The following is a 10,736-nucleotide window of genomic DNA, read 5'->3' on the forward strand; positions in this document are numbered from 1 at the left end:
TTCTTTTTGAGATATATATATGGGATGAAAGTTATTTACATTCTCTTCAAATGAATAATATAAATTCAATTGGAAGCTTTAATAAATACTAGGGGTATTCCGACGCTACGCACCGGGTTCAGAAGTTTTTTTTTTTTGAATTCAATTAGTTTCATTTTTCATCTCTAAGTTGTTAGTCCAATTGAGTTTGAATTATTAGGTCTTGCCAATTAAGAATTAAGGGTCGTGAACTAATAATCTATTTTATGATACATGTTAGTAGATGTCATGTCATGTCAGAATTATAGGGTTTTAACGACCACCAAAAACACGGACTCGCTCCAATAAAAATAAATATAAATCCATCTTTATATGGATTCATCTTATTTATCATTTCTTACTTTTTTGCTTTGCAGATTATCCTTTTAGTGGAAAAGAAAATGTTAAATGGGTATGAAAAATTATTTAGTTAATTTATATACTGAACTATATTTAAAATAAAATGTACAAATGATTTAAAAATTTAAGCCACTTATTTTAAATTGTAAAAATTTTAAAGTTAATTTTGGTAATTAATATTAATTTTAGTTCGTTATTGATAAATGATTTAAAAATTGTAACTAATTATTTTAATTATACCAAACTAACATCATTTACAAAATAGATGTAAATGCTAATATAATATTTTTTTTGAACTTAATATCATATTTTTGTTGTAACAGGCTAATATCATTTTTTATACATGTCAAATATATGGTTCGAGTTTTCCGGATGTTCTTGCCGTGTCATTCTTACTCAGATAACTCTCTCTTTCTCCTTCCTCGTAGATGTGTAAACCATGCTTCTGTTTACGGTTCGTATTCTTTGACTTTGGTGCAGCGAAGGATTGTGCAGTATAAGGGTGCCCGAAATTTGTTGATAGATGATTGAAAAGAGTTATTGACCAACTGAAACAAAGTTACTTTTGTCTGCATAGCTATAAAGTATTGAAAATTCTGGATGTTACGGGCCGGTTTTCTTCATGTACTGATTGATTTTTCTAAGTATCAGATTAATTCTCGTAAAAACGGAACGGAATAATCAATATTCTGGTTAATGTTTGAGACTATTAGATTATGATTTCCTAGGAATAGGGAACGGTGTTTGAGAACATGATATTGATATTTTTAAATGCAAAAAAAAGACTGATATGACTAAAATGTTCTAAACAAAAAAAAAATTGGAAATAAGTTACAATAAGAAAACTGGAAATAGTGTTTCAAAAAAAACTGGAAATAATAAAAGCAGAAACTTTGTAGTACTCAGACGTAATAGTGTCTGGAAATCTTATTTAAAAACTAATGCATAGAAACGGCATCCTCTCTTGCAACCTAAGCACCCCTTGATCTCTTAACGTTTTTACTCATTCTGTGTCTTCTCTGCAGAACACCAATCTTCCTCCACAGGTGCCCCCTCTCCTGTGCTGCTTCCGTCAACAGAGTTATCTCGTGGATCTGATGCCTCACCTCTTCCACCTTCAACATCACCATTACCAACACGATTACCATCATTCACAGTGTGCTCTTAAGTCCAATACTGTGGGGTTTTTTTATTGCTCCAGCACCTGGCATATTATCTTCAGGGTTGTCATTCCCACCCTGTCAATGTATTTCATGATAACTATAACCAAGGAAATAAAATTTCATAGATCTATACATTTCTAAAGAACTCACATGAACCTCAAAATTACGCTGGGGAGGGCGCTGGTTGTGGTCAAGAATGCAAGAGGCGGTGAAGCTCTGATGTTTTGCAGTGAAGTTGAAGTGAGGTAGGTTCAATTGGAAGGTTAAAGTACTCCCAATAATCTCCTCTAAGCATTGTGGAAGGTCACAATCCTGTGGCTCTTGTACACCTGCGGCCTTCATAAGCGAAAGAATGTGAAAATATTAGTAACCGTTTCCTAAAAAATAAGAACGTGACTTATCTAATGATACCAACAGCGTTCACTTCATTGCAGGAAGCCCATGTGAATGATGTAAACCCACCCTGCAATTCCCGGTAGCACTTGGAGCAAGAAATGTAGAACCATCCATTTAATCTTCTTAACACCCCCATATTTTGTAGGGCGGGAGGTCAAGCCTTTTCCACTGCCCCATGTCCTATATACGAACCACTTTCAGTCAGTGGGTTGGACTATTAAGGTATTCTCTGTGTTGTTGAAAATAGTGGTCAAAGTCATTACCTATTTACGTGTCAAGATAACTTGTACCTGCACCATTTTCATTATCAAAATAGAAATGAATTTCAGAGGTTGCATTCAGGAAGCCGACCTGAAACAAAACTTCAGTCAGTTAACATTTTAAGACCAGCTATATGGACTGGTTTTCATCATTAAAAACAATGTTTATACTACTAACTTTGCCCATGATGTCTGAAACAAACATTGCAAACATAAGTGTTAGGAGCATCTGCTAGTTATCTGCTTGAATGGAGGACATACGGTTAAAGTATGAGTTGAAAGTTGTTATACAAACCAGCCAAATCCACGTTAGTGTTAGCCAAAGCCATGAGTTGATCATACATTTGTAAACGAAACTTCTCTGTTGGATGGTTCACTGTCGGTTCCATGACCTCGACAAAGCTCGTGTGGTCAGTGAAACATATAGAAACTGGTGCGTCGGAGACTTTGACGTGGCTGTTGCTTCCAGCGACATCAATACCACGAAACTCGTACATCCCTCGTTCCTTCAAGAGATTTCTGAAAGTATTAAGCGATAGAACCTTGAATCGAAATCGACATAAAAAAAAACAGAGTACATAAATTTTGGTTAGTAACTTAGTTTGAAGTTAAATCCAAAAACAGATATTGGGAATAAGATTGTTAATAGGTACTTTCTCGTTGACTGTTTGAGAAAGACATAATAAGTGGAAAGACATTTAAAATCGTTAAATAAGTGGAAAGAGCTGATAAAAGAGGGTGGTGGTTCGCCGGAGTTACCTGCTCGTCAAGGAGAAGCATGTGGACATCCATGAGTTGGCAGCCTTTCTTAACATTTCTTGCCTCTCAGAATCTCTCGGCTGTGTTTGAACAGTGTTTGGCTTTAAAATCGGGGAGAAGAGTAAATGATTCGCCATTGATGGATTTGATGCTTGACAGAGGAAGACCTTTGGGATTTCGTTTTGATAGTACTGTTCATCCTAGGCAACAAATCCATTTATAGGTGAAGCTTCAGGAAAATACTTTGGAGGATGTTATGGTCGATTTAATTCGAGAGAGTGGGAGGAGTGGTGCAGAAAATCTTAATGCTTGGATAAATGTTTTCAAGTGATGATTAATGAAGATGTTACAACGACGACAGTCTTCGGTGGTGAGAAGTGAGGAACCACGACGTATAAAACTGAATAAACCCTAAAGTATATGGGCTTTTTAGACAATAATCAAAAAGCCCACTGATTTAACCATAAAAACACGTAGCTCAAATAATTAAACAACGAACGTCGAGCAGTGAAGCAGTTTTCGTAAGTCTCTAAGAAGCCGCCACGTGTCACGAAATGCCCCACCCTCCCAGATGACGTGGCTGCAGGAGGTGAGAGAAAACTCTCCTTTATATATATAGATAGATAATATACATATAGATAATAAAATATTTATAGAATCTTTACGTTTGTCTACATATAAATATGTATTAAATAATAAATTAATGATATTTCAAGCAAAATATTTATAATTAATCAAAATATTTTACTCCAATTTATCAAATATTATATGAAAGTTGACAAGATCATTATAAAAACTAAAAGTAAAAAATATTATAAGATAATAAAATTATAGGGACTAAAGTGATAATAATAAAAGTTATCAATGTTATTTGAAAAACATATAATTTCAAGAATTGAAAAATAAGGAACTTCAAATATGAAGTTTTGTGCATTAGAACTTCAAATATGAAGTTTCACTGTACAAAACTTTGAAATTTAAAACTTTGAACTTGCTTTTAGAGCATGTAAAACTTCATATTTGCAATTTTGAAATTGCTTTTAGAGATGCTCTTAACACGAAATAATTTGGTTTTCTTTCGTACTCAATTATATGTTTGCTTCAGTTTGAAATGTATTTTCTTAACAAATTGTACAATCAATGAAGCTCTTGCTTTAGTTAATAATGTTTTGCAATAAAAATATTTAACCGATAACGTGGAGATTCAATATGCCGACACAAAATAATGAAAAGTAAATAATATGTATATAGTAGAAAGTCTATAAATTAACACTCGCCAAATGAATATACACAATAATTAATAAATTTTACTGGTCTTGAATTGGATATATGTAAAATATAACTTAATTTGATATAATAATAACATAACTATTATATATATAACTTTTATATAATGAATTTATCTTTTCTTTTTTTAATTTCACTATTCTGATGCTTACATTGAATTACAGATGAAAGACATTTATATACTATCATCAAATTCAACACACATTATATATCAAATAATTTAACTAAGTATATAAAATTTAGCTGATATATATTATCATAAAGTTAATTTTTTAGACAACAAAAACATCTATTATAAACAAGCAAAGTATATCTTGTCACATATAATCTCTGGTCACCTAAAACTTTCTAAAAGATGAAAATCATTATCATACACATCTCTTGTAAATGCAAATCTAAAACACAAACCACAAAATCATACAAAAAATAATAATCTAGATCACAACTAAGGTACGGGCGGGCCGGCCCTAGTATATATATATATATATATATATTTTTTTTTTTTGAAATTCGTCCCAGTCAGGCAATCTGAGGGTTACGTCGGCTGCTGTATCGGAAAACGGTGATTCTATGTTACAGAAACAGATCTAAACACTAACGAAGGAGGATCTACATGAGAGAAATAGATATCACTCACATGAGAAACTATAAGGAAGCTTTGCTTCTGACTCCGTTGAACACGAACGGTTTCAAAAGCAGGTTGTCTGGACTTCGTCTTGTCGGTATGTCTGAAACTGGCGGTGGATCCGCCTCCAGGAATAATATGTTTTTAACAACATAGCCACATGCCTCAGAGATACATTATGGAAAGAGGCACAAGCACAAGTTTCGCATAGGTTAAGCCGATCCCTTCGGCCGACCAACTTAACATCTCCACCTCCAAGACAGGGGCGGCGGTGTTTTAAGATCACCCCCGCTCTCTTGACCTGTAGGCTACACTACCCGATCTGTGGCCACCAGAAGTTTGAAATATTTGTTTACTTATTACGTAATCTTCACATGATTTTTTCTGTGTTTTAATTTTATTCCCACGATATCATCAATAAGTAGCCACTCTTCCTTCAATTAGTATAGTTCAAACACGCTTAATTTTAGAGTTTTTCAGTTTTTCTGATGTATACCTAAAAAGATGAATGCATTTTAATGATATATAACCAAATTATTATTTTTAATCCTTTAATTTAATATATTCCACAAATTAGAATACTATAAAAAGTAAAATTTCTCTTTTAAGAGATTTGTGAGTATTAAAGTATATAATAGGAAAATAATTGTGAGCTACAGGAACTTTATACCACCACATGACTATATATTTGGATAAAATTAATGTATCAAATTAATAATTCACATGACAACATCCATAAACTATTATATGTTATATTGCTAATAGCATCAATATAATTCCCATAATTAAAAAAAAAAGTGTTATATCTGAATACATCTGCATACGATGGAAGTCTCATAACCAAATTCTTAAATACAAACTATAAGAACATACAAAAGATCCATAAAACAAAATAAATACATATGCAATGTTATACAACCGAGAACATGTAAAAAATGTTAAAATGTCATTAAAAATTGCCGACTTTCAAATCCGACACACTTTTTAAGCAATTGGAACTTTAAAAAGTAACAATAAAAATTAAAATTTATTAGATATATTTATATTATTTCGCACAAGATATAGTTGTTAAAAATTGATGTGTTTATAACAACTATATCAATCTTATAAATCATTTAACACTTTCAGAATTGAGATTATCCACTTCCAAAGACATGCCTCCACACCAGAATTTACTGTTTTTACACGAATTATATAGTTAATAAGACTATCTCTAATGATTTTTCTCATATTCTTTTTTTTTAGTGAGATAAATTTAGAATAAATTTGAGTTTGTTCTAATGATTTTTCTCAAAAAAATATTTAAAAAATATTTTACAGTAAACAATTGTTATTAATTCTAATACTTCTCTTTATCTTAGAAATTCAAAATTTTATACTAAAATTGTGTGTATAATAACATTTTAAATTTCATTAAAGTATAAAATACATAATTTTAGTAATAAAAAACATTATATAAAAATCAAGAATTCACTTTGTAAATAAAGAACTCAAAAATAAAATAAGATTATATGAATATACTTTTTGCAAATTTAAGGAAACACTGTTCACATCCAACTTTTTCTTTCATCGCTATTAAACAAATTTACCGTTAATTTTGATGTTTCCTTCAAAATGAGAGGCAATTGGAGATGATCTACTAGTCTTATTGTTTTTCCTTAACATAGGCTTCAAAATACTGTTCACTGTCTATGCAGTTATTGACGAGAATCAAAGAACAAATGAGAATTCCAGTAAATTAAAGTACAATTCTGATCACACACTTTTTTTACACTATTTACACAAGCAATGAGCCAATGATAGTAGTAACTAAAATAAAAGTCACTCCAACACAACACAGAAACACAAACCATGTGAAAGTGGAGAATCATCTCTGCTTTCATCGCATTAGACCTCTTCTACAACTTTCAGAGAGCCCTAAGAACAACTTTGCTAGTTGCATGAACACCCTTAGCAGCTATCTTCAACGCACCACGAGCTTGATATAACCTGAAATTAAACACCAAAATGCTACATAACTCGACGCAGTTGATCCCAAACCAGTTGCATAGTATTTGTGTTTCAAAATATCATAGAAACACCAGCAGAAGAATCAGTCATACCCTCCAAAAGCAAGTCCCCATGTGGAAAACGTGTAGAACATTTTCCCCGCATGCCATATATCCACTACCCTCCCTACCTTGCTCAGAGCACTAACTTCTTGCGCCAGAACTGCAGAAGACCGAGAAGGCACGTGCATAAGAAAAGGAACTTTGAAATGATTCACAACTCTCAAAGAGAGTAAACTTACTCTTTTGAAGCTCTTCAGGTTTGAGAATCTGCAGTTTTTTAAATAAGTAGCCAAAGTGGATTATGAGATCAAAGTAGTGAAATCCAAAACAAATGCTCAGAAAAAGAAACTAGGATAAACAATATACCTTAGCCTTGGGGTTTGACATGATGCATTTAGCTAAAAAGTGGGCAACAGCATCAACCACATGCTCCTCATTCACAACAATGTAATGGTCGTTATCAATTGCGCTTTTTTCCTCGACATTGCTAGGGATCATGTCGTCTGTTACCAAAACCCACCAGCTTGGCTCTTGATGATCAATCTCTATAAGAACTTCAACAGTCTGTACATCATCTTCTGCACAAATAAACCAAGCAGATTGGATGAAATAAATTTGAGACTACACACCTTTAAACGAATAACAAGATTTCAATTATTATTTAGAAGTCATCAAACAATTTCATCTGGAATTTTAAACCCAATGATTCAATAACATAGTCTTGATATGCATTGAACTTGGTATGACTCGCAACAACATAAAGGAATCTGGACTGCGATTTCGAGTTTAGTCACTTGTATTGGACTAAACCGGAAGTCCATTATTATTTATAAGGGATATTGTATCCTGAAAAACACCTTCAACCTCAATCAAGTTAACAATATTGTTTCCACTTATGTTCTTATATATAACACACATGATTTTGCCAACCCAATTCACTAACCATAAATACCTGTAGGCTCTTTGAACGGAAACTGATTTTGAGTTCCATTAGACAAAGCTTGCCTTAGACTTTCTAATCGAGCCAAGAAGTCTCTCGAAGTAACCATCGCCACAAGCCTCGCGTAGATCTGGTTCGTAAGAAAATCCCTAAACAACAATTATTCAACAAAAAAAAGTAGGAATCAATTCGTTATGCTTACGTCTTTAGGGCAATCGTGCGACAACGCAGCGGATTCAGCGAGAGTCTCAAAGAGCTTCAGATTCGCTTCAAGCAAAGTTCTGAGACGGAGATTCTCTTTCCGAAGAGCTTCTAATTCTCGATCGCGTGGATCGGTGATCGGATTTGTTGACTCCTCGTGATTCTCGCCTTCGTCGCTGTGATGGTTGTGGTGGTGGTGGTAGACTTCCACGGCGGTCCACGCCACGTCCGCCACCTCCAGCACCGTCTTTGTAACCTCCATCGCGTGGTGACCCGCCATGTTTGATTGATGATTTGCCTCTTCGTTCTCGAATTTTAGATTAATATGATTTGATTCCGATTTTCGGATTCTTCTCTTGTTGTTTACGTGTTTCGAAACGACAAGCAACACATAAAATACTTGCTTTTAGTTTTACGACCCTTATCTATTACGTATTTCATATTTCTACCATTCTCTCATTTAATTTATGTTTATCCTTTTCATTGATATGAAAAAACTCCACTGGGGCTGGCTTTACCGTTGATTGACTAACCCTTTTCTACACTATTTACATCTTCATTTATTTTAAACCCTGCTCCGGTCCATTTAATCACTAAATTCGAGAAAACTTAAAAAAAAAAAACCGCATTCATGAGCATATTTTTTGGCGTTAATGCTTAAAATTTTATACTAAATTTTAGAATTTTTAACAAAAGGTCAGAAGAACTAGTAGCACGGTAAAACAAAACACATAAACACAAAGAAATAAAAAAGAAGCATCATTGATGGAACCACGAGACAATCTAAAACATAAAGCACAACTAAACTTGATTGTAGCAGAGGAAATCACTTTGTCGAGAACACAGCATTGCCAAATGGGTTCCGAGCTTTTGATAACACATTAGACCATGTTCAGTACATGTTGGCTTGTCCAAAGCGCTGCTCCAATAAATTGACACCGGAACCGCACAGCTCAAGAGTACACAGTCGAACCTATAACCACCGAAAGCAGGAGAAAGAAACCCCGAAGCATCAGATCCCCATCACAACTAAAAGCTCTTAACGCGCTTCTAGATTGATGCATGGTGATACTAGATTGCATTAGTGTATTGGTCTAAGTCTGCTATGGTCCAATGTTTGTACCCATGATTTGGTGAATTGAATGTGATGTTGAGCCAAAAAAAATGTATAGGATGTTGATATAGTCACAAAATGCACCTAACTCAATCCGGCCTTAGAGGATGGATTGATCAAGAAACAGGTTTTGAGATGGACTTGTAATGGAGAGAAGTTGATGGAGATGGATTGATGGAATAGATCAGGTTGCTAGATGCTTGAATAAGAACCAATGGAGATGGGAAATAACACTTGGCCGTATAACCAACTTGCTACTTCAATGGATGGTGAGATGTCGTGTAGATGGTATGGATTCAAGCTATTTGTTCATATAAACACTCAGTGAGAGCAAAGAGATGGGGATGGAGATCGAGGCTGATTGAATCACACAATCAATGGATCGAGGTGTAACCACAAGCTCTATGGAAAGAAGTTTGATATAACACGATTTTCTCTCAAGATTGTTTCACACAACTATGGAAATACTTAGGTATAGTTATTAGGGGAAAACTGATTCATATATTCCATAACTGTTAAAAGATACAAGACTGATGGGCTTATATAATCGCCAATGCAGTTGTGCCATTCTAGGGGTCTTTGAAGCAAATTTATTACATGGCTCCATTTTAGGATCTAATGAAAGCAAAGGCTAAACAATGCCTTGTTTTATTCAAATTAAAATAAAGAAAAGACTCAAAACCTGCAAGACAAATCAAGTAAATCAAAATATATCAAGTAGTAAGTAAATTAGTTTTAAAAGCTTATAGTGTTGAAAATTAATAATTTAGGATGTATAAATTAATTTTATAATAAATTAATGTATTAAAATTTATAAATTAGGTTTAAAGGTTTATAAATCAATATAAAATAATGTATAAATGATAATAAATATTTTAAAACATTTAATGACTTTTAGTAATAAAACCCCTCAACTATTTCTGAATCGTAAAAAAAACCTCTAAACTAAATTTTCAGCATTATAAACCATTAAGTCACAGTTTTTTAGACGGAGAGTAACATATGTTAACGGAATTAAAATTGAAGGTTTATTTTACATGATTTTTAGTTGAGAGTTTTTTTTTTATGATTCATCTTTAGTTGAGTGGTTTAATTACTAAAAACCATTTTTTATAGCTGAATGTGTTCGATTGATGATAAAAAAAAGGTCAGATCCTACACACCTAGGCGGTTATGGCGATTTTTTTGGCGATTTTCGATCTTTGTCGTTTCGACGGTTTTCTGTCTCTTCTGAGCGGTTGTCTGGTCATAGTCCTTGTTCGTAGGGAGTTATGTGCCGGTTTCTTTTCACTAAGCACGTGCTTTGGTGGTTTTGGTCCGAGATTTTCTCGAGTTAACGGTAACTTTTCGCAGGAACCGCCATGGCCAGATCCCTACTTAATCTCTATTTTCCCAATTTTGTGTCCTCAATCTCTATTCTGTACCTTTCTCATGGGTGATAATTTACGTTTAAAGATGCAAAACATAAATTTGGGTGCTGATGATGAACCGGTAGCTATGCCTCCGGCGATGTGTGTTCAAGCGGTGGCGGTTAACCAGTTCTCTTTGGTGGTGGTCCCTCT

The 10,736-nt window shown here is 33.7% G+C and overlaps 1 protein-coding gene and 1 long non-coding RNA gene across 10 annotated transcripts; both read right to left on the minus strand.

The window, feature by feature from the left end:
* Nucleotides 1–1,136: 1,136 nt before the first annotated feature.
* LOC106350716 lies at nucleotides 1,137–3,469 on the minus strand. 8 transcript variants are annotated; one of them, XR_007325259.1, is made up of 6 exons: nucleotides 2,957–3,468; nucleotides 2,540–2,739; nucleotides 2,376–2,437; nucleotides 2,201–2,288; nucleotides 1,692–2,117; nucleotides 1,137–1,616 (listed from the first exon to the last, which is right to left on the minus strand). It is a non-coding gene; the product is annotated as an uncharacterized LOC106350716 (long non-coding RNA). The 8 variants fall into 8 exon arrangements; XR_007325260.1 differs by lacking the exon at nucleotides 2,376–2,437 and having other exon boundaries at nucleotides 2,493–2,739; XR_002659162.2 differs by having other exon boundaries at nucleotides 1,692–1,877; nucleotides 1,957–2,117; nucleotides 2,201–2,739.
* Nucleotides 3,470–6,544: 3,075 nt separating this feature from the next.
* BNAC06G00750D lies at nucleotides 6,545–8,483 on the minus strand. Of its 2 annotated transcripts, none has more exons than XM_022705103.2 (6): nucleotides 8,062–8,483; nucleotides 7,863–7,989; nucleotides 7,286–7,497; nucleotides 7,159–7,186; nucleotides 6,971–7,079; nucleotides 6,545–6,857 (listed from the first exon to the last, which is right to left on the minus strand). In XM_022705103.2, the coding sequence occupies exons 1-6, from the start codon at nucleotides 8,338–8,340 to the stop codon at nucleotides 6,776–6,778; spliced, it is 837 nt and encodes a 278-aa protein (XP_022560824.1). In that variant the 5' UTR covers nucleotides 8,341–8,483; the 3' UTR covers nucleotides 6,545–6,775. The 2 variants fall into 2 exon arrangements, with proteins under 2 accessions (XP_022560824.1, XP_013646015.1); XM_013790561.3 differs by having other exon boundaries at nucleotides 7,872–7,989; nucleotides 8,062–8,475.
* Nucleotides 8,484–10,736: the final 2,253 nt, after the last annotated feature.

Source organism: Brassica napus, chromosome C6 (genome assembly GCF_020379485.1).
Source record: "Brassica napus cultivar Da-Ae chromosome C6, Da-Ae, whole genome shotgun sequence".
Classification (NCBI taxonomy): domain Eukaryota; kingdom Viridiplantae; phylum Streptophyta; class Magnoliopsida; order Brassicales; family Brassicaceae; genus Brassica; species Brassica napus.

What these genes read in the sequence shown, in the direction of transcription:
- BNAC06G00750D (XM_022705103.2), bottom strand. Translation starts at nt 8,340, where the DNA reads ATGGCGGGTCACCACGCGATGGAGGTTACAAAGACGGTGCTGGAGGTG. An exon ending in CGCACGATTGCCCTAAAGAC is followed by an intron (nt 7,990 to 8,061) that starts GTAAGCATAACG and finishes CTTACGAACCAG; the next exon opens with ATCTACGCGAGGCTTGTGGC. An exon ending in ACCTGAAGAGCTTCAAAAGA is followed by an intron (nt 7,080 to 7,158) that starts GTAAGTTTACTC and finishes GGTCTTCTGCAG; the next exon opens with TTCTGGCGCAAGAAGTTAGT.